The sequence below is a fragment of the Falco rusticolus genome, chromosome 13 (genome assembly GCF_015220075.1).
Source record: "Falco rusticolus isolate bFalRus1 chromosome 13, bFalRus1.pri, whole genome shotgun sequence".
NCBI lineage: Eukaryota > Metazoa > Chordata > Aves > Falconiformes > Falconidae > Falco > Falco rusticolus.
In genome coordinates this window covers 30,494,538-30,506,892 of record NC_051199.1, presented here as the reverse complement: position 1 = coordinate 30,506,892, position 12,355 = coordinate 30,494,538, and the positions used below count along the sequence as shown (strand labels likewise).

The following is a 12,355-nucleotide window of genomic DNA, read 5'->3' as shown; positions in this document are numbered from 1 at the left end:
AAATAGTCTAACTAGAAGTCTTTCACCCTATTCAATTTTACCTTGTCCACTCACTTGCAGTGGCATAATTTCATTGATTCCCCACTGCCATAAAGCCTTCCAGTAGTACATAAAAATCAAAATGCCAGATATTGAATGTGAATAAAGAAGCAGAACCCTCTGCTACCTCTAATAAAAATTACTTTTGTCTAAAACTATGATCTACCATTTGGGTGATGTCAGGGCTGAGAGAATGTGGTGGCAGCATCTGTAAAATGATCATCCCATGACTGGGAAATTCTTCATTTAAAGGAATAGCTATCAAAAAATTATAGTAGGTGTATCCTCTGCAGTATGAAGGGATGGTGAGAATCACTTGCAGCACCACTACACCCCTCCTGCTAGCAAGGCTGCCATGTCAGTTAGAAGAGTTATAGATTACATATACACACATTTATTCCACATTAAAATCTGGTCCACAATTTTCACATCACATCAAATCCTCTTTTTTGACATGCGCCTACATAATTAAGCCATATACATTGTAAAAAAAAATATTTTTTCTAACCTCTCAAAGCAAGAGCATTCACATTTGTTTAAATATATGCAGTAGAATGAATAAAATTGCAAACATGACTAAGAAAATGTAGTGTCAAAAGCAAATGTGAAATAAAAAACCACCTTTTGTGAAGAACTCCCACACTAAGCTGTGCTCTTGTAAGATCAAAAATGTTGACCTTTTACTACAGTCCCCACAAAGCTGTACAGTGATGACCACACGGTGCAGGCTGTAGTTATTTACTGATGCAAAGTCTGCTTTGTCCGAGTCCCCAGATATCTAACCTCGGTGAATAACAGCACTGGCAACAGGCTGCAAAGAAGTGCATCCACACAGTGTTAATTTCCCACGTCGCTGGGGGGTGGGTGGGGTGGAAATCACACAGAATGGATGTTAACATTAGAAAAGCTACTTTTCTCCAAACTGTCTAATTAAGCAAATAATCCAAAGCCTCTCTCAAGTGGTAATTACTTTTACTCCTGAAGCTTTTGAAAACACTGGATTTTGAGAAAATTCTGAAAACAACATTCACATTTCTACCTTAATGTGTACAAAAGGCTGCTTAGGCAAACAAATGACATAAAAGTTTGTTCTTTTTCTTTCTTGCTTTTTAAAAAAGGAGACTCCAAAGTCACATCCAGCAAACAATTTATGAGGCAAAGAGATCTTTGAAAATATGGTCTGTAAATCTAACAAACTCCAGCTGGGCAAGGTGTCCTCTTACATCTGTGAAGTCTGCTCCTATGAAAAATGTTGTTTTTCAAATTGTGTTTGGGGTGTTGCTGTAGATACATTTTGTAAACAAGCCTGCAGGATAAGGGTATTAAAGAGCAACCTGTTCTTTAGGGCTGCTCTCCAGCAGTTTTGAACTGCTGCTGGTGGAACAGTCAAGAATCACCAATGACTTCACTACAATATTCTGGTGGTTAAAGTCTGAGCCACCCCATGAGAACGCAATCTTTGTAACCACATAGAATACTAACAGTGAAAAAGGAGGTAAGCTTAACATTGCAACTTCCACCTAGCAAATATTTAGTGTTTATTCCTGTATGCTATGTGCTACACAGAAGCTTTTCATGGACAAGAACAGACACATTAGTTCTTAATGTGTATGCCCTTTCTGAGTTTTGTGCTAGTATCTCAATCTTTAACACACTATTTCACGTGAGCTACTAGAAAGTGGGAAAACATATTCTTCCAGTTCTACATACCACAAATGAAGGCACAGAGATTACACAATATCCTAAGAGTCACACTGCAGCACAACAGGAACCGCACTACTGTTTCCTTCAACCTAGGTCTGCTTCCTAATGACTCATACTTCCTTCTCTGATGCTGCTGTATTTAGGGGCTTCACAGCGAAGGTGAAGCCTAAGAAAAACATGTCAATCAAGAAGTTTTGAGAGCTTCTTTAAAAAAACAAAAAAAAAAAAACCCAAAAAACGAACACAAAAACCAAAACCCACATTGAATTTCAGACTCACAGTTCAAATACAATTTTTGCTTTCAGAAACACAATACACTTCAATACAACCTTTAAGAACTTCTTGACAGAAGACTTACTTCATTTTGTGATGCTTACGTTATTTCTCACCAATCAGTCATTGAAAAATAAGAACATAAAACATTTAATAAAACCACCAACAGTAGACAGATTAGGAAAACCGATCACAGGCAGTAAAAAAACGATTACTTGTGGTACAGGGAAAAACTCAAATGTACCATGGAAGTGTCCTTCCATTCACAAGCCTGAAAGACTGTCAGAATATTGAACCCAAAAAGGATTAGGGACAGATACACACCCAATGAACAAAAAGGAGCATTCTGACCAAGAAAATAGTGAGGGTCCAGCAGATGTTGTTACAGTATGGGCTGAGAGTATGCAAGAAAAGCTGTGTCTGGACCTACAAGCTCTACTACTGCTGTGCTTACACTGTAACTGCCTACATGCATCCTATTAGCCCCATGGTAATAAGTGCAAGGTCGATAACGCCTCCTTCACACCTCCCCTTATATTGCAGTGATCTGTAGTGACACTCATTATTTCAGTTTCAACACAATACATTCTGTTCAGTTCTCTAAGCAAGCATGTATCTGTCTCTTCACTGTAGCTTCAGTCACATGTGCCTTAAAAATACTCATAAGTAAGGAATACTGCAGTACAGCGCAATGTTCCCAAGTTCTACATTCTTGAAGAGTTCATGCAACAGTCACAGGCATTAGCATTCACTCTAATGGGCTTTGATTTAATCAATATCAAACAAATCCCAAACTAAAAAAAAAAAAACCCACCCACACCCCACCCACTTCTCTCTTGCTCTCACTAAAATGAAGGGGGGAAATGCCAACAAGTTTGTATGTTGAAATTCAGTCCACATGACATTTCCTTTGGATTTAATTGCTTCCATACAATTTGTATCTGCTAGTCACGCTAGACCCCAGAGCACTAAACATGCTGTTACAAAGAAGCTCTTGTCCTGTAATAACCTCCTTAATAACAGAGACGGAATTATGGGTAAAAACAATTTTCAACTTCATCCCAAGCATCCCAACAGGAAACAAATCAAAGCCTGGCCACTGACTCTTCCAACATGATTAATGAGCAAATAGTAAAAATCTGGAAAAAATCTGGAAAGGTCAGATTTTACAGATCCTACATTGTCAAACCTGTTCAAAGTTGGACACATTCACCAATTTAAGGAGCAGATAGCTCTGCATAATGTCATTTACCAATTATGGAGTGAAGATGGTCAGGCAGACCATCTTTTAGATGTTGACTACAGCAGCTCACAAAAATTACAAAAATAAAGCTACGTTCATTTTTCTTTCTTTGAGCAACCCAAACCATTAGTAAAGCAAATACCCTTTCAGATGGTTCCAGAAAAAACTATCCGGTTTTCATGGTAGCATTCGTAATGCCTGTATCTATTCTATACAAAACCTTCTAAAAATATGCTAACTGATACTCTTTTGTAATGATTAATGCATAAAGCAATTGTATTTTCAGTTCATACCATGAGATGGATGCACAACGGTAATCATCCATTAATGCACAAATACTCCTGAACTTTAGGTTTAACACTATGACTAAAGTATTAACTGCAGACAGATTTCATTAAACCAATGCAATTCTGCATGCACATTAATCATTTATTAGCTTAGAAGTGTACATCAGTCCAATATATCACATTTTATATCACACAGTAGTGCCTATAACAGCATTGTCATTGATTTCCTTAAACCATTTATAAGCACATACACCTAAACGTAGTGCAATTTTTGTGTCCAGACAGCCCTCTATATTAAGTTTCTTATATATTTCCTCAAAGGAAATCCTTCCTGGTAACACTTCTAGGGTCAAGTGTAGTCTTGCTTAAAAGCTTTCTTCACTGATACTTCACATGTGTAAAAAACATAGCTTGTATCCTAACTCAGAAAATCCAATGAGAGAGGGAACTGGATCACATCCTGTAAATGAAATGTGTCCTCAAAGCAGTTTTGTTCCAGATCAGCTTTCATCCTCAGATTTTAATAAGCACCACATTTTAAGCACCATATTAACCCCCAAATTTTATTAAGGACCACAGATGACATGATTTTAGATTCTGAGAAAACAGTCTGTTGATCATGAAAAGACACCGCCTTGGACCAGAAAATGACTAATTAATATGTTTCAACAGAAACTCTGTAGCCATTCTTACTACAAATCCAGAAGAAAAAAAGTAGCTCATAGACCCTTGATGGATTTTTAAGAGGGACTCTACCATCAACTCAGAAATTATCTTTATTTTTCTTTTCAGCTATGCTTTACAAATTTATATTAAAAGTTCCTTGTCTATCCAGGTTAAAATCTCCTCCAGTGAATCTGTCCGATTTTGAAGTAATCTATTCCAAATATTTACAATTGTCAATGGGAGGAAAAACCTTAATTTCCACAAAGTTAAATAAACTTATGAATAACTTTGTTTCAATCACTGTAAATTGTAAGCTTAAGCCTGACAGATCTTACTGCTAGCACTCAAAGCAGCCCTCGTTAAACAGCTCATTTACACCCAGTGTCAATAGGCACAATCCCTCTTGTGCCTGCAGCATCAGTCTACAATACAATAACAAAACACCACATTCTGCTCTCTTCAGTCAAGATCCAAAATAGACACCACTCAGTCAGTAAGATGTGACCCAGCTCTGAACAGGACCATTCAAAGACCCTAGAAATAGGTTTTAACATATCACTGGATTTCTCCTACAAGGCTGCTGCTGTTTTAAGTAAATCTGCATGCTTAACACATTCAAGTGCCCTTGGCAACAAATGCAGTTACTTCTAAAAATAGGTGTGTTAATCCAAAACCAAAATTTTAAACCCATGAACCAAAATGTGGTCCATTATAATGCTAAATTAAAAATATTTCTGACATTCTGATTTTTAAAAATCAGTGTATTCAATGACAAAGCTCTTTCCATAAACTACTAGGCCACCTGGTATTTCAGCATTTAGTTTCAAAGCATGAAGTTTTAGAACACTGGAACAGGTTGCCCAGGTTGTAGATGTCCCATCCTTGGAAGTGTTCCAGGCCAGGCTGGATGGGGCTCCAGGCAATCTGCTTGAGTGGAAGGTGTTCCTGCCCACAGCTGGGGGGTTCAACTAGATAGGCTTTAAAGGCTTCTTCTGATCTAAACCATTCCGTGATTCTATGGAAATCAATCTGAAGATATTATTTGTAAACTATTGTTCAGAAAATGAATGCATAAACTTGCTCTTAACTTCCATATTAAGAAATACAAAGTGGATAAGTAATTATCATAGTCTGACAATTATTAAAATGTAAGCTACAGAGAAACACAAAGAACAGATAATCTAACACGTATGGCACATATAGTGTCCTGAGACAAGTTTTCCAATTAAAAATTTGATCACGGGATCAGATGTTGTATGACAGAGCTTGAAACCTCCTGTTAAATGGAAGGACATTCAGTTCACCAAATTCAGTAGAAAGTCAGTGAAAATTAAAAGCATACAGCAGGTCATAAGCTCCATTCTGCTATGAATGAAGATGTTGTCTATATTCAAAGCTGTGTAAGTTTTACCAAAGACATGATTATAAGTCCTTACTAAGTTAAAGATACAAAACATAGAATATAGGCAAAACCTTTTTCATATACAAAACATTAATTTTGGCTTAATCAGCAACACCAAAAAATAAAAATGGTTCTGTCCCACTTCTCCTGAAAAATAGGTTAGCAAGTATCGTCAATTAAAAGCAACTGAACTTCAAAGACATAAATTTTAACCCACGAAACAGTTCAGCCAGACAATCCACTGTAAGGGAAAAAAATAATTACATCTCTTTCACTATCAACTTTGTAACTTACAGTACTGAAACCTATCCAAGTGTGATCACATTTATTGTCCATTCATTTTGCATTCCATTTTAATTGCCTTTTATTTCTTATTATTTTACTTCCATGTACTCCTTTGCATTGACAGAAGCACAAAGAAATAACATTACTATAGTCAAATTCCCCTCCCTCCCCCCGCAACAGTGGAGACCATTAACGTCTGGTTGTAGTTCAATTCACTACTTCTAATGTAGTACTAAATAGGGAAGTTAATCTATTAAACCTTTACAATCAGAAAAAGAAATAAAAATAAATAAATGGGAAAACTGCACAGCTGTACTTAAAAGCTAACCATATGTAATCTTCTTAGGCAGTACATATACTCTGTTTAATTGCACTTGCAGAAAAGCCATCTAAAATACAAAATTAACAAACATCTTCAAAAACAATCAGTGTAGGCTTTCCAGTGATTACATGAACTTCATTGTTTGCTCTGTCTGAACATTCCTATCAAGTTACATGTTTATATCAAGCTAAATACAATCATGAGAACTTGCTCATTATTTATTAGCACATATTGATAAGAAAACATTATTATAAATCAAAGGTACCCCAAAACTACCAGGAAACAGCATTTCCTGCATGTAGTATTAAAAAAAATAAATAAATTTAACTTTGTATGCAGATTATTATGAAAGAATTAGCATTACATTACAAAGTTTGTTGTTTATTGAATATATTTGTCAAAAACAGTAATTAAATTAAGCTTATACAGATGTATCTGAAATACGGTTGGCATTCTGTACCTACATAATAAACTGAGAAACTTATAAAGCTGTGGTGACTGAAATGCAAGTTCCGACCACAGTCATAGGCATGCAACAAAGCAGAACAGCCTACAAAGTAAATAACCGCAAGAATATAGATAACCTAGTGTCTGTGCCTTTTATTAGTATGTCCCAAAAGTAACCTTCAGTATCGACAGTTCTTTAATAAAACTTATTAAAGACTCTTGTGATTATAAATTCTATTGTTGCTACTATACTTCAAAAACTCACACCGAATTTTGGGACCATAATCAAGTTTATATAGATAACCCCCTTATTACAAATTTAGACAAGTTTCTGTACTGAAATAACTGAGCAACATGTAAGGTCAGTTTCTGAGATTCTTAATTCTGTCCACAAATACACAAAAATTCTATCAAGGCCTGATACTGGCAATAAACTAACTAGCAAACTGAACTAACTCTCTGTTTGGAGAGACAACTTCGAAATTCCATTTTTTTTTCTTACTTGTACATATTACCAGAGGTTACAGAAATCAAGGAAATATAACAATTTACTTTCAATCCTAAAATTATTCTTCCTATTTTTTTTTCCTACAAATAAAATATTTTTATTTGCAGGAATTAAATTACCTAACTGCATATGTCTCGGAAGTTCACATGCTGACCCCCTCACCTTTTTGATTACACTACAGGTCCCTCAGACAAAGCCCAATCAGTCAAGTTTTGCCCAAAAGAGATCTGGCACAATCTCAGAATCAAGAAGATAAAATTACACCATTCACATCATGTTGATTCCAGAAACTAGGAAGATAAAAAAACCAACTCTCATTTGCACAAAAGTTAAGGAAGTTCTCTGGATTTATAACATCATCATTAAAACAGCATTTGAACTAGACTCCAATTAAAGCAGCAACCAGACAGACCCCTAATGATTAATAGAATTTATAATCACAGCTTGCAAATTTAGCCCTGATGTGTAAATTCCAACCTCAGAACATCCCAAGCATCTCTAAGAAGAGTTACAAAGGTGAGTTATAGTTGAACTCCAATCGATTAAATTTTGGCATTATATCACAGTTTCCCTATGTTTGGAACTATTTAATACACTCACTAATTTCAGAGAAAAATCATCATAATTACACATCTCAGTACTGTTTCTCACATTATAACTTATTTTTCATAAAGGGACACTGGTGAGGGGAGCAGTTCAGGCACTTAAGTCCCACATGAACAACCACCAGAGACAGGGAACAAAACAAATCCCTTCAGGTGTGGATTAAATGCTTCCAAAAGCTATACGCTTCCTTAAATGTCTCTTTCTAACACATGACACCAAAACCAGCAAGGAACAGCAAGGATGCACGGCCTCTTGCTTTGCACCGTTTTTCCACAAGGACCAAAGAAAGCTACATCAATGTAAGCCCCATCTTACAGGACATGCATCATGTTCATGAGTAACTGCAGTCATAACTGAGGAATACTGCAAAAGGTGTTAGTGTTTTCCACATTTTTATCAGGACAGAGTAACTTTCTCATGCATTGTCCACCTCCTCCCCATCCCTAGTTGTGTAACTACATGCCTGAGGCAGAAAAGTATCTCTGTTATTAACATTGTACAGCACCAAGCACAACATCAATATAAAATAATAACAATCACTATAGAATTAACACAAAAGGCTTTCAGGGAAAGGCTATATTTGGAAGTCATTTGAGTACCTCAACTGTATTAGTATTATTTGGTTTGCCATTCTCAGAAAAAGTTTATTCATAGTATTTACATTGCTTTTCTTCTCCTGTTGTCCTGCTGAACATGCTTAGCAATATAAAACTGATCATGTCTTAGATCAAGCTTCTCCACCAACAGGAACCAGTAGGAAAAAATTTGAACATGTTGAGTAAATCAAATATCGAAAGCAATTTGCCGCCTTTCCCCTTGAGCAGGATTTACTGGCAAATATGTGCTGGTATGGCAAATGTTCCCTGTAACGCTTTAAAAACCAGTGTGATAAAGATAACAGAGGCAACAGTCTCACCAATCTGTTCCATGCAAACCCCAAACTCTCTATAATCAGTTTACTTCTGGAATTAAATCAAAGAGTCTGACCAAGCAGCACCGTACACACACTGAGAAAACATTAAAACCTTAGTCTTCATTTGAAATATGAGGCTGTACCACCTAAAAACAAATCAGTGGAAAGTAGTACTTGAAAAATTCTTCTTACAGAACATGTGTACACAGCTCAGCATGTGGATCAATACACAATTGATATTCCCACTTACCTACATAAGAGCTACGCAAAGCAGATTGCCTGTCTCTCCAGAAACCCTTTTTATCAGAAATAAATCACACTTAAATTTTTTTCCACACACGCACACACAGAAAAATGCTTCAGATAACACTGCTGTTGTGTTCATTAGTTAGTCTGTTTTCCATCCCCCACTTCTGCAGTTTGGTATTTAATTACAGGGTGGAGTGGTCCCCAAGGGTACTTGTGTTTCTTCCAGTCACAGCCAGAAAATTTCTGCAGGAACTGACATGCAGGGAGTGCGACTGCTTCAAGTTATAGCTGGTTCCCTGTCAACAAGGTTAGCTCACTGTTCACTGAAACTGCACCACTACTTCTGCTTAATAATTCTTGACAATATGTTTAAATACAACAAATTGTATTGCAAACTTCAAGAGATAATAAAGGCTTTAACAGGACCCCATTTGGCTATTTACTCTTAATTTGCTTCTCAATTTCTTGGGTTTTTTTTTGCTAATAACTATGAACAAGTATTTCTCATTAAGCTGGAAGGGGAAGGGAGCGGGGTGTGGTGGGGGTTTTTTTGCCTCAAATACAGGAAAATGTAAGCTTGTAAGCCTGGTTTAGCCAAATAGTGATTTTCAAGCATATCATCGGACTTGAACCCTATATTTATTATTGCACATAGTTTTAAATGCTGCTTCCATAAGTGCTCTTAAAATTTCTGCAGACAATTCTATTTTCACCTGAAAAGCATTACAACACTTATGAATTGTAATATTTTACATGTGATCATTTTATAGCTGTTACTCCCCAAAGCATCGAGCTGTAAAGAAATACGCTATAGATATAGAGAAATACATTATTTCAATTATTTTTCACAGAACTGAGAAAAGTTCTGTTGGATAAATAGAACTGGGGAAATAAAATAAAGACTAACATAGGTAACAAATTACATAGTGAAAAATTTATTTTATATTAAAAAAGGATGTTGATAATCAGACTATTACTGTTGACAGGATTTGGAAAAACACTGATGTCACTTTGGGGGTTTATCCATACTTCTTTTCAATAAAGGAGTGGCATTTTTTTGCCTAAGTAACAAGATTCCATCAACTTGGAAAACTCTGCCTCTATGTCAGATATGTGTGACAGGAAGGTGAAACCACATGAGCTCATTTTGGTATTAGTCAAAACCCAAACAGCAGACAAAGATTACGTTACCCAATTTTTAGCCAGAGCTACCTGAAAGCACCTGCTGGCCGAGCCCTAGCAAGAATGTGTGTAAAGTATTTATTTTAAAATTATCTCTTACTGTGCTCCTACTAGTCAGCTGCTTCTTCTCTGCCCTGTTCTACTGAGAAACACACATGCAAAGTGCAGAGCAACAAGATCTTCTCATTCAAGTGATAAATCAAATTAATGAAAAACTCCTCAGTTTGGACTCTGGTACATGTCCACTCAGCATTATAAACTGATACAGTAACATACAGAATGGCAAAAAAACCCAAAACACGTTTTCGTGCTTTCCTAGTAGCTCAGAGTGTGACAACTGGCAGAACATCCATGTGCTGAGTAATTCAAAGGCTGGGCTCTTGATTACTCCTTTGTAGATTCCAAAGACACAATGCAAAGAAGTCACTGTAGAATCGTGGAAATTATGCATTTATTAGTTTTTCTAAACAGCTAACATCCTCTACCTTTCCCTTCATGCATTGTCTATATGCCATTTATCATAGCTGAGTACACACACATGCACACAGAGTATGAACTCGAGACACTGCTCTTCTGACTGAGAAGGCTGTGGGGTACACAATTAAATGATCTCCTGTAGCCCTAGCAGTTTAACTGCCTCAATATCCTTAGGCAGATGCTTCATCAATAAATGTTTTCTTTCATTCATAAACATTCTGCCACTGTGTATCTACCGGGCTAATAGTGCCACTTGATTTGCAGTGAACCTGGAGCAGAGATACAGAACCGACCAAAATAAGGCACCGTGGCCTTACCACATGTTACAATTTTCACCTATTTTCAGGCTTATTAAACTGCTTTGAATCAAATTCTGAATGTCATAAATAAAACACCCTGACCAAAATTATTGACTAGAAGGGATAGGCAGTTATGTTACCACACTTCTCAAAAACCTGTCACCAAAATAAGGAAGCCTACTCCCAAGTCCCTAAAGATATGGATGCTATAAATATAACCCACACCACTTGTACTGCAGCAGCACGGCCCGGCTGTGAAAAGGCGCCTACGACAGGAACATCGGAGAGCCGGTGGCCCGGGTTACACATTTCCCCCCCATCCACGGCCTATTTTGCTTCCAACGGGTTGCAAGACACACAGCGTCCTATTTTCCCTCAGTGTAGAAAACGCCCTGGAACGACTGCTATTAAACTTACTTTTTAAAAGTTAGTTTCTCGGACGTGTGGCCAAGAGGGAAACAAGGAACAGACAGCCGACAGGCAGGGCTTCTACCCCCGATTCTGGAAGCAGCCCTGCGGCCCTCGCCGGCCGGCCGCCGCGCCCCGCTCGTCTGCCCCTGCCCGCCGGTGAGGCGGCGAGTTCCCTCCCCGGGCTCTGACAGCCACCGCAAGCTTGGAGCGCGTCAGCGCCCTCGCCTCACGGCGCTGCCGCCCGCCCCGGGCTCCCCGTCGCCCTCGCCTCACGGCGCAGCTCGCGGCCGGCCCGGCCACCAACCCCGCGCTCCTCTACGCCAGCCGTGGCCGCCCGGCGCGACACTTGGCCGACAGCCCTCCCCGGCGCGGCCCAGGCCGCGGCAACCGCCCTCCGGCCCAAGACCCCGCGCCCGCTCGCCCCGGGGCCGCGGCCACCGCCGAGCGCAGTCGCTCCAGCCGCGCTCCCCAGCGCCGCCGCACTCACTTGAGGAAGTACCGCTGTCCCGTGTGCGTGAGCGCCATCTCCCAGCCGGGCGGCAGCGGCAGCTCGTCCGTCACGTCGTAGGAGCGCTGGCGGAGGTGCGCGTGCTGCTGCGCCGCAACCGAGCCCACGAGCGAGGCGGGCGAGGAGTGGGAGCGGACGTGCTGCGCGGCGGGGGGCCGCGGCGGGGGGCCGCCCGAGTCCGTGCTCGACTGCCGCGAGTGCGAGCCCGAGTCCGGCTCCTTGAAGAAGGACTCGGGCAGGATCTTCTTCCTCCAGGAGCTGGGCTTGGGGTTCATCACCGCGTTGAAAAGCGCCTCCAGCTCCGTGTCCAGGTCCTGCGTGACGTGGATCACTTGCTGCCCCGGCGGCGGAGGCGCGGGAGCGGGGTTCATTTTCCACTCGGCAGCGGGCGCGGGCGGCCCGGGGGGCAGGCAGTCGTCGAGGCCGGCCCCGGCACAGGCCGCCGCCGAGGACGTGCCCTTCGGAGCCGGCCGGGCGGCTCTCTGGGCGCGGCGCCGCTCTGCCGGAGCGGGCGGGCGGCGCGGCGGCGCGGGG

The 12,355-nt window shown here is 40.0% G+C and overlaps 1 protein-coding gene across 1 annotated transcript in view; it reads right to left on the bottom strand.

Annotated features, from left to right (window-relative positions):
- The window catches only part of WWTR1 (WW domain containing transcription regulator 1), a 77,550-nt gene extending 65,248 nt beyond the window's left edge, over positions 1 to 12,302 (bottom strand). Inside the window, exon 1 of the mRNA XM_037406568.1 lies at positions 11,801 to 12,302. Within this exon, the coding sequence (XP_037262465.1) occupies positions 11,801 to 12,192 (392 nt within the window). The 5' untranslated portion in view covers positions 12,193 to 12,302. The remainder of the gene's footprint in view (positions 1 to 11,800) is intronic.
- Positions 12,303 to 12,355: the final 53 nt, after the last annotated feature.